At 46.9% G+C, this 16,249-nt stretch overlaps 1 protein-coding gene across 2 annotated transcripts; it reads right to left on the bottom strand.

Moving 5' to 3' along the window:
- Positions 1-1,028: 1,028 nt before the first annotated feature.
- On the bottom strand, positions 1,029-14,020 carry Cfap20 (cilia and flagella associated protein 20). 2 transcript variants are annotated; one of them, XM_006977803.4, is made up of 6 exons: positions 13,665-14,020; positions 4,629-4,708; positions 3,494-3,605; positions 2,769-2,957; positions 1,880-1,990; positions 1,029-1,447 (listed from the first exon to the last, which is right to left on the bottom strand). In XM_006977803.4, the coding sequence occupies exons 1-6, from the start codon at positions 13,746-13,748 to the stop codon at positions 1,442-1,444; spliced, it is 582 nt and encodes a 193-aa protein (XP_006977865.1). In that variant the 5' UTR covers positions 13,749-14,020; the 3' UTR covers positions 1,029-1,441. The 2 variants fall into 2 exon arrangements, with proteins under 2 accessions (XP_006977865.1, XP_076427738.1); XM_076571623.1 differs by lacking the exon at positions 13,665-14,020 and adding an exon at positions 13,126-13,602.
- Positions 14,021-16,249: the final 2,229 nt, after the last annotated feature.

The raw sequence follows: 16,249 nt of genomic DNA, 5'->3' as shown, positions 1-16,249 counted from the left end.
TAGAAACGGTAATGAGGTGTCTCAGAATCTGTTTTCACCTTCAACCATAATCCAAATGCCCCGGAATGACAGCAAATCTAGAGGGACGGAGAGCAGCATCTGGGGCGGCTTTCCGTTCTTTTAGAGGCCAGTAACTGTGCCCCATCCTCCAGTGGAGCCAGGGAGATGGCTCAGCAGGCGGCCGAGCTCGGCAAAGCCTGACAACCTGAGTTCCATGCCGAGCTCACGGTGAAGGAGAGCCAACTCCCCAATGGTCTGAGGTCCACCGGCACGCTATGCCAGACACGCTTGTCACATGCAATAATAGTAATTTTTTTAAAGTTCAGGATTGGGGAAATGGTTCAGCAGTAGACAACTTGCTGGAGGTCTGACTACTTGGATTCAATCCCCAAGACCCACCCTGAGGAAAGAGAGAACTGGTTCCTGAAAGTTGTCTTTTGGCCTCCACATGTACACCCTTACCATAAATAATACATATAATTTTTAAAAAAGTTATTTTTTGGGGAGTGGTGACACAGGCCTTTAATCCCAGCACTGGGGAGACAGAGGCAGGAGGATCTCTGACAGTTCCATGACAGCCAGGGCTATGCAGAGAGACCTCTTCTCAAAACAAACAAACAAACTAACAAACGAATGAATGAATGAAAAGTTCTTCTGCAAACTTAATAAACAAACAAAAAACAAAAACGTGACCTCAGAGCCACTCCACTGGTTGTAGGAATACAAAGGTGATCTGACAAGCCCTTATCTGGGGACCTGCTCCAATGAGGGGAATCCAACTGAGAACCACGAAGAGCTCAAGGCTGTGCAAGAGCAACTTCAGTCAGATGCCAATTTGTGTTAAACTCAATCTACAATCCACCCCCTGCTGAGGTGACTCTCCCGGTGACATCCTGGCTGTATTCTGTTACCAGCTCATCTAGAAGTTGCTCCAGTCAGGACATACAAGCCTGTCTTATACTGCACGAAATGGCTGTACTGTCATAGCAAAAACAGAAACATAACCATAAAAAAGTAGTAGAAACAAGTTTACAAACCAAGAATATAGCATTTTATTCATTTCCAGATTATGCGTCTTACACAACATATACATATATTTAGATAATATATAAAAGAAAGAATAAACTGTAGAAGAAGCATTGGTCTGATCTGCCTTGCAGGACGTCTCTAATTCCGTGCGTCTGGTGTGAGTGTGTCTCACGTGCCAGGGCAGGCAGCAGAGGAAACCCCAGCAGCTGGTGTCACTCAAAGCTCTGCTTTCCCCACTGAACTTAGAATGCAAGTAACAGACTGTGGCATGGTCACTGGTGCCCACGACAAAGACACCAGTAGTAAATGAGCCACAGCACAGTGGATTATTTAAATGGTTTGCACTGTCTCCATGTAGTTGTTTCTAACTAAGAGTCACGTCCAGAGTCTGTCCCCCTTAGTTGCCGTCCAGTTATTGCTGAAGGAGAAAAGAGAAAAGAGCAATCAGCCTCGGCCACTAGAAACGGAAGGTCAATGCCACAGGCCCCGATTTCTGGTGACACCCGATGGACACTAGGCGGTGGGGACACAAGCGTGGTGAACAGGCATGCACGCAAAGTATCCACAACTGTACACTGCTTGCTCACTAGCCTTTGAGGCTGACCAACAATCAGCCCCAGGGCCTACTTCCAAGAAGACCCGGGAGCAGGACAGGGGAAGGCCTGAGAGGGGGAGATGCCCTGCAGTGGGGGAGGCAGCCGCCACAGAGCAGTCCACGGCCTCCCTGGCGCTGCCGGGCTGGAAGGAGAACTAAGGGGTGCTGGCAAACCTCCAGTGCCAACGCAGTTAGGGGACCATCCCAGGCCACGGCTCCCCAGCCCCTAGGCCTCCTTGAGGAAGGATGTCTTACTTTGGCCTTGTTCTGAACTGGGAGATACAGTTTGAACTCTGCTGGCAGCTCATCTTCTGAGTAGAGTCTGTCTGAGAAGTAAACCCTTCGGATACGACAGTTTGCGTGGATCTGTGGAGACAAGACTCCTTTTGACAGCCTAAATACAACTCTTTCCTCTTTGCCTTATTCTCCCAGAAGCCCTCTCATTGCACCCCCCAAACTCCAACTCCATTAGCAAACTGGCTTTGCTTTGGGGTAGACTCCAACAAGAGGGGGATTCAGAAGCTGCAGAAATGGTTCATTGGTTAAGATAATTTATTGTTCTTGCCAGGAGAGGACCTGGGTTCAATTCCCAGTCCCCACACCATGGATCATATCTATCTGTAACTCCAGTTCTAGGGGATCTGATGCCCTCTTCTGACCTCTGCAGATACCAGGCACACATGTGGTACATGTACATACATGCAGGCAAAATATTCATATACATAAAATAATCTAAAAAAATTCAAGGAGGTTAGAGACTTGGCTCAGTGATAAGAACAACTGTTGCTCTTGCAAAGGACCCAGGTTCAGTTCCCAGCACCCACACAACCATCCCTAACTCTGGTTTCTGGAGTCCAATAGCCTCTTCTGGACTTCTAGGGCACCAAGCATGAACATGGTACACAGATGTACTTGCAGGCAAAACACACATACACATCAAATAAAATCTAAAGAAATTTAGGGGAAAAAAAAGGATTTTGACTGTTGAATTTACCATGTTTGAGAAGACCTCCGAGTATTTTCTGGATCTTTTGGAGGCCCTGCAGAGTGCCTTGGGAACTTTGGCTAGCAGCCCCACACTGTCCCCACGTGTTCAGCCAGAGTGTGTCTAAGCCCTGCTGGGACTCCACGCGTGGAGCAGTACCTGCACTCTCAGGGTCTCAATGTAGTTTGTGCCGTAGGCCCGCCGGGTGAAGTCAGACAAGTTGAACTGAATCTGGTTCCAGCCGTCATCCAGCCGCATGGGCATGGTGCAGATGAAGGGCTTGACCCGGGTGGTGCTCTGGTAGTTACTTGCTCGGAAGCGCCGGCGGACATTTTTGTCATCTAGGACCTGCAGCACCCAGGAGGGCCACACTAGTTCCAGGTTCTCAGGCTCAGGCAAGCCGTTAAGACAAGACTCTGGGCCTCCACAGCCTGGTTCCCAAGGCCAAACCCCAGGGAGAGTAAACAGGCCAGAGACAGGTCACAACTGGTCACAGATGGTCTGGAAGTAGTAAGTTTATCTTATTTGTTGTCAAGACAACAGCAGCTGTGATGACATATGACACAGCCAGCAGGCTCCCAGACCATAGGATGATTTCCTATTTCTTCCCTCTAAAGGCTCAGAAATACTAAAACAGAAACAGTAACTCAACAGTAAACACTTATTCCCCGAGTGGACATGTTAATCTTTAAGCTTTGAACTCTTGTAGCTATGGATTAGATTTTCTGGGTGTTGTTTCTTTCGAAACCTCACACTAAAGCTTTGGTTTTGAACACCAAATCTACACCCTCGTGAGAGCTGCACTGAGCTGTAGCAGAGGCAGGAAAGAGCACAGTGCAAAGGCTAACATGCATTCCTACCGCCTTGGTCTCCTACACACTCACCTGTACTTCAAATGTAAAATACTTCTTCAAGTTTTTGATGATCATGACGAGGAAAGGCAGCTTGATTCCCAGTGTCTTCTTAGGGTCTGCAGGACATGTGATGTATGTGGTGCTGTCAACAGAAACACCAGGGCATGGGCTACTTGTCTCTCTCCTTTGTGCTGTGTACAATACCACATGACCCAAGACAAAAACTAGAAAACAGATCTAAAGGCCTCAGCTTCGTCACGTAATGAACCCCTCAACGGTTCAGTTAGTGAGCATTTTTTAAAATGTCAGGGCTGGCAAGACAGATCAGTGGGTAAAGGCACTTGCTGTCAGTTTGATTCCTGGGACCCACACGGTAGAAAGAGAAAACTCTGACCTCCAAACACACACCATAGCATGAGCACCACCCTCCCTTCCCCACATATACATATAAAATGAATAAAACAAAAAGGTAAAATGTCAAGTGCAATGATCTGCCAGATTGTTGGAGGCCAGGAGATCAAGGCCAGTTTGGGCAAACATAAAAAGATCCTATCTTAAAAACACAGCCAGGTGGTGATGGTGCACGCCTTTAATTCCAGCATTTGGGAGGCAGATCTCCATGAGTTTGAGGCCAGCCTGGTCTACATAATGAGACCCTGGCTTGAAACACCCGCCCCCAAAATCAAATCAAATCAAATCAAATCAAAACAGACAAACAAACCCAAACCTACTCAAACAAAAGCTTGAGACCAACAATAAAGCATCTGAAAAACGAAGCCTGGGAAGTTCTTCCAGTAAAAGACTTCAATTCTAAGGCAAATATGAAATAATAGAAGATCAAAAAACTGGGGTTTTGAAAGCCATAATAGCCACAGCTGGATGATCAGAGCACTCTTCCATACTCTGGGTGAACAGCAATAACACAGCTAACTGCTCTCTATGCTGGGCATGGGTCTAAGTGCCACATTTAATCTTCACACTAACCCTACCGGAAAACATCCCCATTTTGCAGATGAAGAAACTAAAGCTGGAGATGAAGTAAACTGCCTGAGATAAGCTGTAAGCGGTAGAGCGGATCCACAGACAGCCTGATTCTGCTACCACCGAAGCGAACTGCCCTCCTGATGCAGCTTGTCTAGAGAACAGAGCTGAGCTGGCGACCTACCTGACATTTGTCCCTTCGATCTCTAGCACCAGGGACTGTATGTCATTGTCAGTGATTCTTTTGATGTGGCCATTCCGTACCTATAGGGAAGAAAGTTTGTCAGTGTTGCAGGATTTGACAACAGCCTTATAAAAATCCTGAAAGTTGAATGAGCCATTAAGAGGAAAAGTGGCCCAAGGCACATGACAACAGCAAGTCAAAGCCTATATGCCTAAGGGACTATGCTATTCCCTCTACCTGCCATTTGGAATAACTTCCTTCCTAACTCAGCTAACATTTACTCTCTATAACAGCAAAGTTCATCTATATTCTTATCCAGCTCCCACAGCAGCAATAATAACCAAGGTAAAGTGGTAAGAGTCCCACTCTTAGATAGGAATTCAGCATCCCAGGACTGTAAATGGAAGGTCCTAAGTAGGACATTGGATTTCCTAGACCTTCCACTAACCATAGCTTCTTTGTCCACAAAGATTAATAAACTACCATCAGCTGGGCATGGAGGCACACACCTTTAATCCCAGCACTCCAGAGGCAGAGGCAGGCAGATCTCTGTGAGTTCGAGGCCAGCCTAGCCTATATAGTGAGTTCCAAGACAGCCAGAGCTATGTAAAGAGACCCTGTCTCAAAAACAAACAACACAAAGGTTATTAAGAAGGAAGGGAGCAGGTGAAGAGTGAAAGCAGTATTTCCAGCCTTGTCTGTCGGTACACACCTCAAATCTACCTACTAGAAAGCTAAGGCAGGAGACTGCTCTGAATTACAGGCAGCCTGGGCTACATAGAGACCTTGTCTCAAAGTAAATGTGTGTATGTATGTGTCCCTTGAGTTTACTCCTACTTCTTCCGTCACCTTCTCTTATATAACTTTATACTTTTCTCCAGTATGAGGTCAGGTCCTTCCCATACCATGTACAGACATCTCCATTTTCAGTCAAGTCATCTCTCTTTTCTGATTCACTTTCCTGGCTCATGTTGTCTAGATGGCATAATTTAGCACTTCATAAATATAGAGACATACATACTACATATTACACAGGATGTGGGGAACCCACATTAAATATTAATTCCCTTTCTAAAATAATTAGAAATACATAAGTATTTCTGGGCACTAAACCCGGAAGCAGCTAATATGCACAGGAGACGTAGGGTGAACGTTCTAACATGGAAAAGATCAAGAGGCTTAGAAGAGGCTACAGGGAAAAGGAAAATATGTCTTCTGGGTGTGACAAAATGGCAGTGTTGGCTTCACAATCAATGGCTCAATCTCAATGACTAAAGCTCCTGTTCATTAATCAGCCTGCTGATTATGATTTTATTTTCCATTAGATTTGCATATAGGGAGAGGGCACCATGGGTCTGACAATACTGTTGTGTGATATCTGTACACTGTGTGAAGATATACTGCTGTGATTGGTTTAATAAACAGCTCAACGGCCAATAGCTAGGCAGGAGATATATATATAGGTGGGACTTCTGGGCAGAGAGAGGAAGTAGGAGAAGGTAATTGAAGCACACAGGAGATGCCAAGGGGGGGCAGGGTGGATAAAAGGTAAAAAGCCACAGACAAAACATAGATTAATATAAGTGGATTAATTTAAGTTATAAGAGCTAGTGGGACAAGCCTAAGCTAAGGTCGAGCTTTCATAATTAAGAAGTCTCCGTGTTGTCTTTGTGAGCTGGTGGCCAACAACAAAGCTTATTTCACAATACTTTTCAACACAGCTCTGTGCTTTCCCATCAGTTTCTGTGTGCTCTGTCACTGAGTCTGATCTACCCTCACTGTGTGAGGTGTTCCCCAGGTGACATCTGGAACCATCGCCCACCTTGTTCTACAGCCGCAGTGGTCTTGTCTGTGAAGTTCAGTCAAGAGCAGGGTCAAATACGCGCAGCCTTGGGGTCTTCTTCAGTGCTCACTGTGTGAGGCATAAGCTACGTGTTCAAATATGTACTGACTCTGGAATCTGTCACCCTGAGAGTTGGCACATCTGAACAGGTTCAAGGAGGGCTTTAAACATTCCTGGATAACGTATCAACCATGGACTATTATAGGAAGCTGGAGATCACGGGAGTCTCACGAAGCACGTGAAGCTAGTGGCGTGAAGAATGTTTCTTACAAAACACACTTTGGTGCCATTTTCAGGCATAGAATGCTGGGCTAGATGGACCTCTCATCTCTGCCAATGGAGCCGTTCTTGGGTTGTCAAGACACAAATGTCATATTGAAAAGCTTCTCAAACAAAGCTGGCCACATTCAATGCCCTCCTGCTTTGAATTCTGGGCCACTTTCCAACAGAGATTAAGAGCACAAAGACTCAAGTCTGTAGAACATGCCAGCACTGCCCACCTCCTTCCCCAATGCTCCCAACCAAAGTAGCAATATTTCTCCTCTGTTTTCTGTGGAAAATCAGGCGACTTATTGAAGGAAGAATCTGTCAAGAAATTATTTCCAAATAATGTGCTATAGCTCTACTTATAAGAGCCCAGAGCATTCCAACAGGATGGAATATTAATTTGACAACACACCACTAGTTATTCTCAATAACATAAACATTCCTTCTTAAAAAGTTAGCTGCAAGGGCAGGAGAATTCAAGAGACTACTAAGCAATTAGGGCCTTAAGTCTACTATTGCTAAAAGGCAACATGTTGCTATTTATCCAACATTGTTTCAAATCATGGAGTCAATCTTAACATTTCCGAAAAGCTCTCGGTCCAGAATCAACAAGAGGTCTCCCCCGCTCAGAAAGCAGCCAGACTTCACAGGGAGGAACTGTGAGGAAATTGGCCTCCTGCCCTTCTCTAAGTTTACAGCTTGCAAATCTGACCCACTCAAGTCCTTACAAAGGGAACAATGCCTTCCAAAGCACGCAGAGGGCAACAGAGGAAGCTAGAATGGACTCTAGTATCCCTAGGCCTCTCCTCACCCAGAGGCAAGCATTTCCTCCTTATAAGGCCCCTTTCAAGGGGTTGCAAATACAAACTCACTGGAAAAAAGGAGTGGAGAGCAGATGATGATTTGGGGACATGAGCATTCAAGGACAGGAGACTTCCAAAGTCTCTTCTCTAAGGCTCTGAAACAAGGGAGCGGTTCTTGGGGCAAGGTTTCCACCCTCTCCCCTCTGGAAATGACTACATTGAATTACACAGACTAAAGCTGGGGTGTGGTAGTGCATGCCTGTAAACCTAGCACTTGGAAACTAGAAGGATCCTCAGTAAATTTTGAGGCTAGCCTGGTGTACATAGCAAATTTCAGGCTAGCCAGGGCTACACAGGAAGACCCTGACTCCAACAAAAACAAAGCAAAACAAAGACACAGGCTGTCACTGCCTTCGATTGTCCAGGCCTTCCAGGAAGTAAGCCCGTCCTCTGAGCAGCTTCTCATAAACACACGAGGTAGGATGTATGTCCCAGAAAGTGTCAGCTTCCTTTCTTTCTCTCAGAGTTCACTGGGCAGGCCTGGCCTTTGGAGGAACATAAAATGTATTTGCTGGCATTTAGTACACATGTGGAAGCAGTTTTCACTAACTTCTTCCTTGAATTAGTGCGCACTGCTTCTGACGTTAATGTTTTCATCCATGATACACTCTCACAGTCAGTGTGGCCTATGAGTACTTTCTTGCTTTGCTATCTTTTTACTAATACTTAAAAATTATGGGCTGAAGAGATGGCTTAGTGGTTAGAGCACTTGCTGCTCTGGCAGAGGACCCAGGTTTTGTCCCCAGCATTCATACGTTTCTCATAATCATGTTACTCCAGTTCTGGGGGATGTGATGTGCTCTTCCAGTCTCTGCAGGCACCTGCACTCACTTGGTAAACATAAACACTATCTGGCAAGCGCACATGGACACACACACACACATACACACACGCGCGCGCGCTCCTCAATCTTTAAAGTCAGTGTGATGGAGATGCACCTCTGGATGTCCACCAGAGTGCTTCCAGAGACATTAAAATGAGGAGTGAGGATCCACTCTGAAAGTGGGTGGCACCAATCCATCTTCTGCTCTGAATCCATCATTGAATAAAAAAGAAAAAACGATGAATGCAAGCTTAGTGTCAAAATTGCCTTCTCACTGATTCTTAGTCTTCACAGATGTGGAGTCGTAGCTGCATGTTCCTGCTACCATGAACTTGGTCATGCCTTTTTCTCTACTATGAACTAGCTCCTCCTTAAACCAAGAGCCAAAAAACAACTTTCTTACTAACCTCAGTTGTTGTCACAGCAACAAGACAACTAAAGCATGCAAAGTAACAGGTTTAACCAGGCACAGTGTCTGATGCCTATAATCTTAGCATTTAAGAGACTGAGGCAGAAAGACTGCTACATGTTTGTAGCTATCTTAGGCTTTGTAGCTCCAGGTTAGCCTGAGCTACATTGTGAAGACTTTGAGACCTTGTCTTGTATGAAGACCTGAGTTTGGATCCCCCAGCACCTACATTAAAGTAGGGCATAGCCAGTCTTGGTGGTACACACCTTTAATTCCAGCACTCGGGAGGCAAAGGCAGGTGAATCTCTGAGTTTGAGGCCAGCCTGGTCTACAGATTGAGTTCCAGGACAGCTAAGACTACACAGAAAAACCTGTCTGGGGGCAGGGGAAGGCAAGCTGGGCATGGCAATGCACTGCCTATCATCTAGCACTGGGAGGTGAGGGTGGGCAAACAGGCAGACCCCTGGGTTCACTGGCTAGCCAGTTTAGAAGACATCCAATGTCCACATCTAGCCTCCAGAAACAAACACACCAGCACATACACTACCCATAAACACTCAAAAGGGGGGGGGGGATGAATGGATTTCATAATGATATACCTAAATGTGATTGTATTTTATTCTTATTCATTCCTGTGAACCCTGATACCCCGTCATCCTACACATGAAGTATGTGGGGACTTCTGAGCCCAAATGACTGGCAGTAACAGAAAAGATGGACCTTCAGTACTACAGACACCAAAGGAACAAACCTTAAGCTCATCTCCCAGTTCTTCTCCCAGGCTTTTCATGGTTGCTGGGCAACTAATAAAGAACACTGATTTTTTTTTCCCCTTCTCATGTAAGCCCCAGGGAGGAGGGTCAAGATGAGGGAAAAATAATACTACAGGGATAGTGAGGAAGCTGGCCAATGTCCACAATTCTACAGAGTGATTCAAAAATAACATATTGGCTGTACCATTCCCATCCCATCCCCCCACTTTCATTTTCTGGCTCCACTCACTCATCCTGGCAGGCAGCTGAACCCTCAGCCATCTGGCATGTCCTCTTAATGACACATGTCCCAATTTACATTAAGCCCTTAGAGCAGGCCACTGCAGCAGGAAAGTGTCTGCCCAGGGCCAGGGGCCTGGCTCCAAGTCAGAAAACAGGCAGAGGGAGCCCTCTGTGGGAAACTGTGGTCATAGCTCAGGCTTACAGGTTTGCAGTACTTTTTAGGACTACTTATGCAGCAGACAGGCAGCTGGAATTCACTCTGTAGACCAGGCTGGTCTTGAAGTCACAGATATCCACCTGCCTCGGTCTCCCAACTGCTGAGATTAAAGGCCACTACCACCCAGCTCATACTTGAAAGGGCACAAGTAACCAGAACTCATTATGTTTTCATCCAGTTACAGTAAAAGCTATCAATCATTAAAATAAAGACTGACCCTGGGAAAGTGAAAATCATTTTACTCTATCCAAATGCGCTCAATTCCATTCACGGAATGACTCAGAATACATCAACAAAGTTTGCCAAATTAAAAGTTGGGTCTAGGGCCAGCAAAGTGGTGCAGCAGATAATCACTGGCAGCCAAGCCTAATGTCCTGAGTTAAATTCTTGGACCCATGTGGTGAAAGGAGAGAACTGACTCCTACAAGCTGTCCTTTGACTTCCATGGGCACAGGCATGATCACACACATAAACACACACACATAAAAATGTAATAATTTATTTATTTCTAATTCCGGAGAGGGAGTTTGTTCACCCTTAAAATGAGTAACTGGGACCCAGTCATCATGACTATTCAACAATATCAGAAGACTCTGATAAAGTCCCATTCCATGTGGAAACAGAAACAGCAGTAGCCGAGAGGAAGAGAAGGTGAGAGGGAGGGAGGGAGGGAGGGAAGAGAGAGCAGAACTGTGGAATCCCGGGTTCCAGTGCAGCAGCAAAGAGGACTGAAAGCATGCAGCACTGTGCAGGACGAGGAACAGCTCCTTTTTTATTCTTGTTTTTTTGAGATGAGACTTCACTACATCACCCTGGCTGGCCTGGAACTTGCTATATTGACCAAGCTGGCCTCGAACTCAGAGATTCACCTGCCTCTGCCTCTGGATTAAGATTGTGCTCAGCAAGCTCTAACATTTTTAATTAATGTAATTGTTGGTTCCAGAAGTTAAGGAACATTAAACAACCTGTTGATTTTTTTCTACGCTCTTGCTCTGAAAACCTACAAACATCTCTGTCAGGAAACATAGTGTAGCCAAATCTTAACTAAATTCAAGTGTGACGAGAAGGAAGCTGAGGTTCTGAGCTGATAATAAAGTAACCTAGGCTGCAGGGACGAGGCAAACATTGGAGGCACTGCTTCCTCTCAACTGTGACCCAAAGACGAAGGAAACGTGGGCAGACTTGGGGTGAAGTGCCGAGGGCTGCAGTTGAAGAGAGTGGACTTGGTGCAGCAGGAACCTGTCTCTAAGGAGGAGAGGGGAGCCTGGGGGGGGGGGGGGACTGGTTAAGTGGATGTAGACCACCTGCCTGGGCCTCGGATCCTCAGGTTTGCGAGTGGGAAAGCCAAAGACTCATGACTACTTTAGTTTAATTTCAGAAGCCTAAGCAGATGCTATCCCTAGTCTTTCAGGATTGTTTTTCATAGAAACCACGTAGGTATTCTCTCTGTGCACAAACTCAAAAGTCAGAATAGTAAATATCCGAGTTATCAAAATAAAGACTCCAACTAGTCTTCAGACAGTACGTACTTACCTCCTGGCAAAGGACCAAGCCCATGCAGGTAATACAGACAGGCAGATCTGCCTCCGCCCCACAATCAGACTTCGCCCTTATTACAGCTCTGTATTATTCCCCAGGAAAAGGAGAATTTTTTTTCACAATTCTGTATCTTCTCAACTTTATACAATGCCAGTCACTCAGATGTTGCTCAATAAATCAGTGATAAACATATAAAATCCCAGTATTTCCTTGACTGGACTGGATTCCTGGTTCCTGAGAACGTTATAACTTAACTGAGGAACAGCCCAAGTACAACAGAGCTGATGTGGATAGGCCCAAACTTCCTCTTTCCTCCCTCTCCTCCTCTTGCCTCAGATGGAGAAAACCTCTCCACTACACACTATTGTGTTTAGTCCAAATAGAGTTGGTAACATGTAATTAATTCATTTTGTATTGTGAAGATTTGGCTCAAAACGAATGTTCTGCAGTTTTCTTTGCCAAAATGTCTGTTTAATTTGCTCCATGTAACCTGCTCTAACAATGAATGCTTCATATGTGTTTATGTCATCAGGGTACCATTGGACTCTAGTGGCACTGTTAAGGGACACAACGCACCATGGTTACTCTGCTTTCATATGCCATATGTAAACATGTTGACTAGTCAAAAAGTCATGCTTGGGAAACACACACACATCACAGATCAAAGCCGGGGAGGGTGTGTGTGTGTGTGTGTGTGTGTGTGTTAAAATGGACGCTTCTTATAAAAAAAGCTTTATCTCTCCCCTCCCACTACAATCCAGCATGCTCTCCGGACCTGCTCTGACTGCTTTATAACAACATTTCACACAGCTCAGTTTCCAAGTTCAAGTAGCACACAAGCCTGTTCCCTCTATACCCTCTGCTCCTAACAGTCAGGATATCAAGGCCGGTGAGGCGTCATCCTCCTGACACTGCCAGGTGGACCCACTCTGGGTTCTCTTTGCAGAGGTCTAATTTAAGAGCTCCTGATGCTGCACTTCAAAGCGAACAAAAGCTCAGGAGCATGGGGGGAGTTAAGGGTCTGCTTCCTACGCAATACTCTTGACGCAACTCCAGCTATGGAGAGAATCCTTTGCAAGAGAAGACTTGGTCAGCCTGCTCACGGATCAAAGGCCGGATCTTGATGAGCTCTCCACTGCTTTAACCAAAAGACATGACACTCCCAACATGCTCCTCTCAAAGCTGTCCTCCTAACACACATCTGCCTAGCAGTGACAAGCAGAAGGCAGGTCAGGTGCTCTCTCAACCACTGTGGGGCCCAAAGCCCTCCTCTGCAAATAAGGAAAGTCGCTGTACTGTTCTAGTTCCACTACCAACAGACCTGGCTTACTCCGCCCGTTCTACATTCACCTCTATAAACACTACTAGGAACACCACCTCTCTCCACCCTCCCCGGAAGAGGGCAGAACTAAAGACAGTCCCTCAATCTCCTGGCTTCCGCATTAGAGTGCCCACTTTATATTCAAAAAACGGTCCAGGTGCCTGCCCCGGGACTCTGCATGAGACATGAACGCCAAGGTAATAAATGCAGACTAACTCACATCCCGCTGGATCTTAACATCTCCACAAGTGGCCAACGAGGACCACCATCTCATGTGGTAGGTGAGAAACTGCCATCCATTCTAGTGGAGGCCTGGATAAAAATACGGAGGCTCGACCCCGTGGGTCTGAATTTACGGCCTCTGACAATCACCACTTTGCAGTTTTCCCAATGGAGAAAGCCGGTACCGGAGGAACAGCACAGACTCCCAAGTCACAGCGAGCTTGCGGCAGGTTCCAAAGGTTCGCCTGTCAGCAGCCAGCGAAACGGAGGGAGCTGAGGAATGAGACCCGTGCGGCTCTGGCTGCGCCTCTGCTCAGGATGTCAGGGACAAAGGCTCCCCGTCCACAGAGCAGCACGGTGCCTGGGACCGGCGACCACGTGCACGCCTCTCATCGCAGGGAGGTGCGCGTCCAGCGAGGCGGTGGGCACTCCGCACCCATTCTCCTGCCCGGGACGCCGAGGCTCAGCAGCCACACCATCACGTGGGCGGCGAGGGCTGTCGGGCTGGCCCCGCCCCCGCCCCGCCCGGCCGCTCACCTTTTTGTCCCAGATCTGCAGGGGCTTGCTGCCGATGCTGTAGAGGATGGAGAGGAAGCCGCTCTGGAACGTGTTCTTGAACATCTCGCCGGCCGCGGCCCCGCAGCCGCCCTAGGCCCGGGACTGAGAGTCGGCACCGAGCGGCGAAGGCCAGAGGAGGCCGCCGGTCCGAAGGAAGGACGCTGAGCTGCAGCCACTGACGGCGGGAAGCGGCGGCGCGACGGGGAACCACAAGCCTGGGCGCGCACAGAGCCACCTCAGCACCGAAACCACAGCAACTGCCGCCCGCGCCGCAAGCCTGCCTGAGGGGAGGCGGAGCGCCTCCGCGGCCCGCCACGGATCCCTCCGCACCCCTGGGCCCGCCCCCCGGCGGCGCGGCGCCCAGTCAGGCCGCAGGAAATGCAGCTTCCGGTGTCTTTCGCTCTTAAGCCCGCCCCTTCCTGCCTCCCCTGGAGCCGAACTCGGTTGCCAAGGGACTATTGCCCTCCTCTCCCCACCGCAGCCTAGCCTTGGTTTATAACGGCGGAAGGAGACATCGAGTCAACCTCACATGTTGACAGTGTCTTCATGGTGTCATGGGAACCGGGCGTGTAGAGGGGTGGGGTCACGGCAGGCCCCGCCCCTGGAGGGCGGGACGAGTGAGGAAGGTGGTTTTCTGTGAATGACAAATAAAAGTTCCTTGGCGTGGTGGCGCCATCATTTAATCCCAGCAGAGGCAGAAAGATGTCTGAATTCGAGGCCAGCCTAGACTACGTAACAGCTCCAGGACAGCCAGGACTCATGTAGAAACCCTGTCTCAAAAAACAAATGTCGTGGGTTGGCCCAGGACTGAAGAACATGTAAGTGAACCAGCATTGAGCGCCTTATTTACATCGTCACCTTTAATTATCAGGTCAAGTCACGGTGAACAAGATGCTGTCAAAGCGATATTCTGGGGAAAACGTACCGCCTTAATGCATTGGTTAGAAAACAAGAAAGCCTGAATATTAAGATAAAAGCAGAAGTTAATAAAATTAAACAAAATTGGACTGGTTGAGTTGAACCAACAGCTGATTTTTTTTTTTAATGTGTCAATGCCTGGAACATTTTAGGAAAGACATACATAAGCTGTGGTATTTCAAGTAGAAGGAAATCTCAAATGTGAGAGACTTCCCCTGTTACTGAACATCTTCCCAAATGGCATATTGTGCATTCAGGCTCTGTTGAGTGTTCTGCACACAGAAAAGAGTTTGCAGGAAAGACAATCATTTTAGCAATTTTTATCATCATAGTTGCAAATTACTATGTGACAGGTATATGAAATGCCTTACCCTGTATTAACTCACTCAATCCTCACACCAAAGCTTTGAGTACTTCAGCCAGAATTTCTAGATACAGTTAAAAAAATATATGAATTTTATTACTGTATAAAAATAAAACTCGCCGGGCGTTGGTGGCGCACGCCTTTAATCCCAGCACTCGGGAGGCAGAGCCAGGTGGATCTCTGTGAGTTCGAGGCCAGCCTGGGCTACCAAGTGAGTCCCAGGAAAGGCCCAAAGCTACACAGAGAAACCCTGTCTCGAAAAACAAAAAAATAAAATAAAATAAAAAAATAAAACTTGTTATATGTAATTTATTTTTGCATAATATCTAGAAATCTGCCTAGCCTGTTTAAAGTTCTTATAAAAAAAAAAAAAGCCAGGTGCACACCTTTAATCCCAGCACTCAAGAGGCAGAAAGGCAGGTGGGTCTCTGTGAGTTTGAGGCCAGCCTGGTCTACATAGTGAGTTCCAGGACAGCTAAGGCTGCTACACAGAGAAACCCTGTCTTGAAAAACAAAAACAAAACAAAAAAGGTAAAACAACAATAACAAAAATGTATGAAGCCCCTTAAGTTGGAAATGAACCAGTCTAATGTGAATTTTGAAAAATGATTGCTTATGTTGAGGTTTCTATGTAGATGATCATCCATTTGCATAAGAAACTCTTTTCTCCCAATGCTCAGACCTTTTTTGTCCCAGTGAATCCACATGCAAATGTCTTACTTCTTCCTGTGGAGGTGTGACAGGCACTTGGATCCTAAACTGTTCAGGACAGAAGTTTGCAGTCACTTCCTTCCCAACCTTGTGTCCTGTGAACATTTTAGTAGTTACCAACTCGATTCCTTGTGCAGACCAAACCCACGAAGTCAGCCTCTGCTCCCTCTTCTTCACTATGGGTCTTCCTGCCCAATATATCCCCAATGTAGTTGAAACTCTGAGCTATGGACACCATCCTGGTCCAAGCTGTCAGTCACTCCTCATGAATCCCTCTTGCATCCCCTTGCCTCCACCTAGGCTCTCCATCTGGGCTGACTGGCTGCTCCTTACTCCACTTAGAATGCCACTTTCAACTGGGCGGCGGCGGCGCATGCTTTAGTCCCAGCACTCTGAGTTGGAGGCCAGTCTGGTCTACAGAGTGAGTTCCAGGACAGCCAGGGTTGTCTCCTGCATATGCTTCCTGTGGCTGCCATGATAACACACCACATCTTCAGTGGCTCAAAACAATAGAACTTTCTTCTTTCACGGTTCCGGAGGTGGGATGTCCAAAATCAGAGTAGTCAGAACC

This window comes from Peromyscus maniculatus, chromosome 5, assembly GCF_049852395.1.
Source record: "Peromyscus maniculatus bairdii isolate BWxNUB_F1_BW_parent chromosome 5, HU_Pman_BW_mat_3.1, whole genome shotgun sequence".
NCBI classification, from domain to species: domain Eukaryota; kingdom Metazoa; phylum Chordata; class Mammalia; order Rodentia; family Cricetidae; genus Peromyscus; species Peromyscus maniculatus.
The sequence above is the reverse complement of the archived record's forward strand: the minus strand, read 5'-3'. Positions and strand labels throughout refer to the sequence as shown.

Bases quoted from the DNA above. Each gene is read 5' to 3' on its own strand.
- Cfap20 (XM_006977803.4), bottom strand. From the start codon at position 13,748: ATGTTCAAGAACACGTTCCAGAGCGGCTTCCTCTCCATCCTCTACAGC. The intron at 4,709-13,664 runs GTGAGCGGCCGG...TCTTCCCTATAG, and splicing joins TGCAGATCTGGGACAAAAAG to GTACGGAATGGCCACATCAA. The intron at 1,991-2,768 runs GTACTGCTCCAC...TTGTCTCCACAG, and splicing joins TTGAGACCCTGAGAGTGCAG to ATCCACGCAAACTGTCGTAT.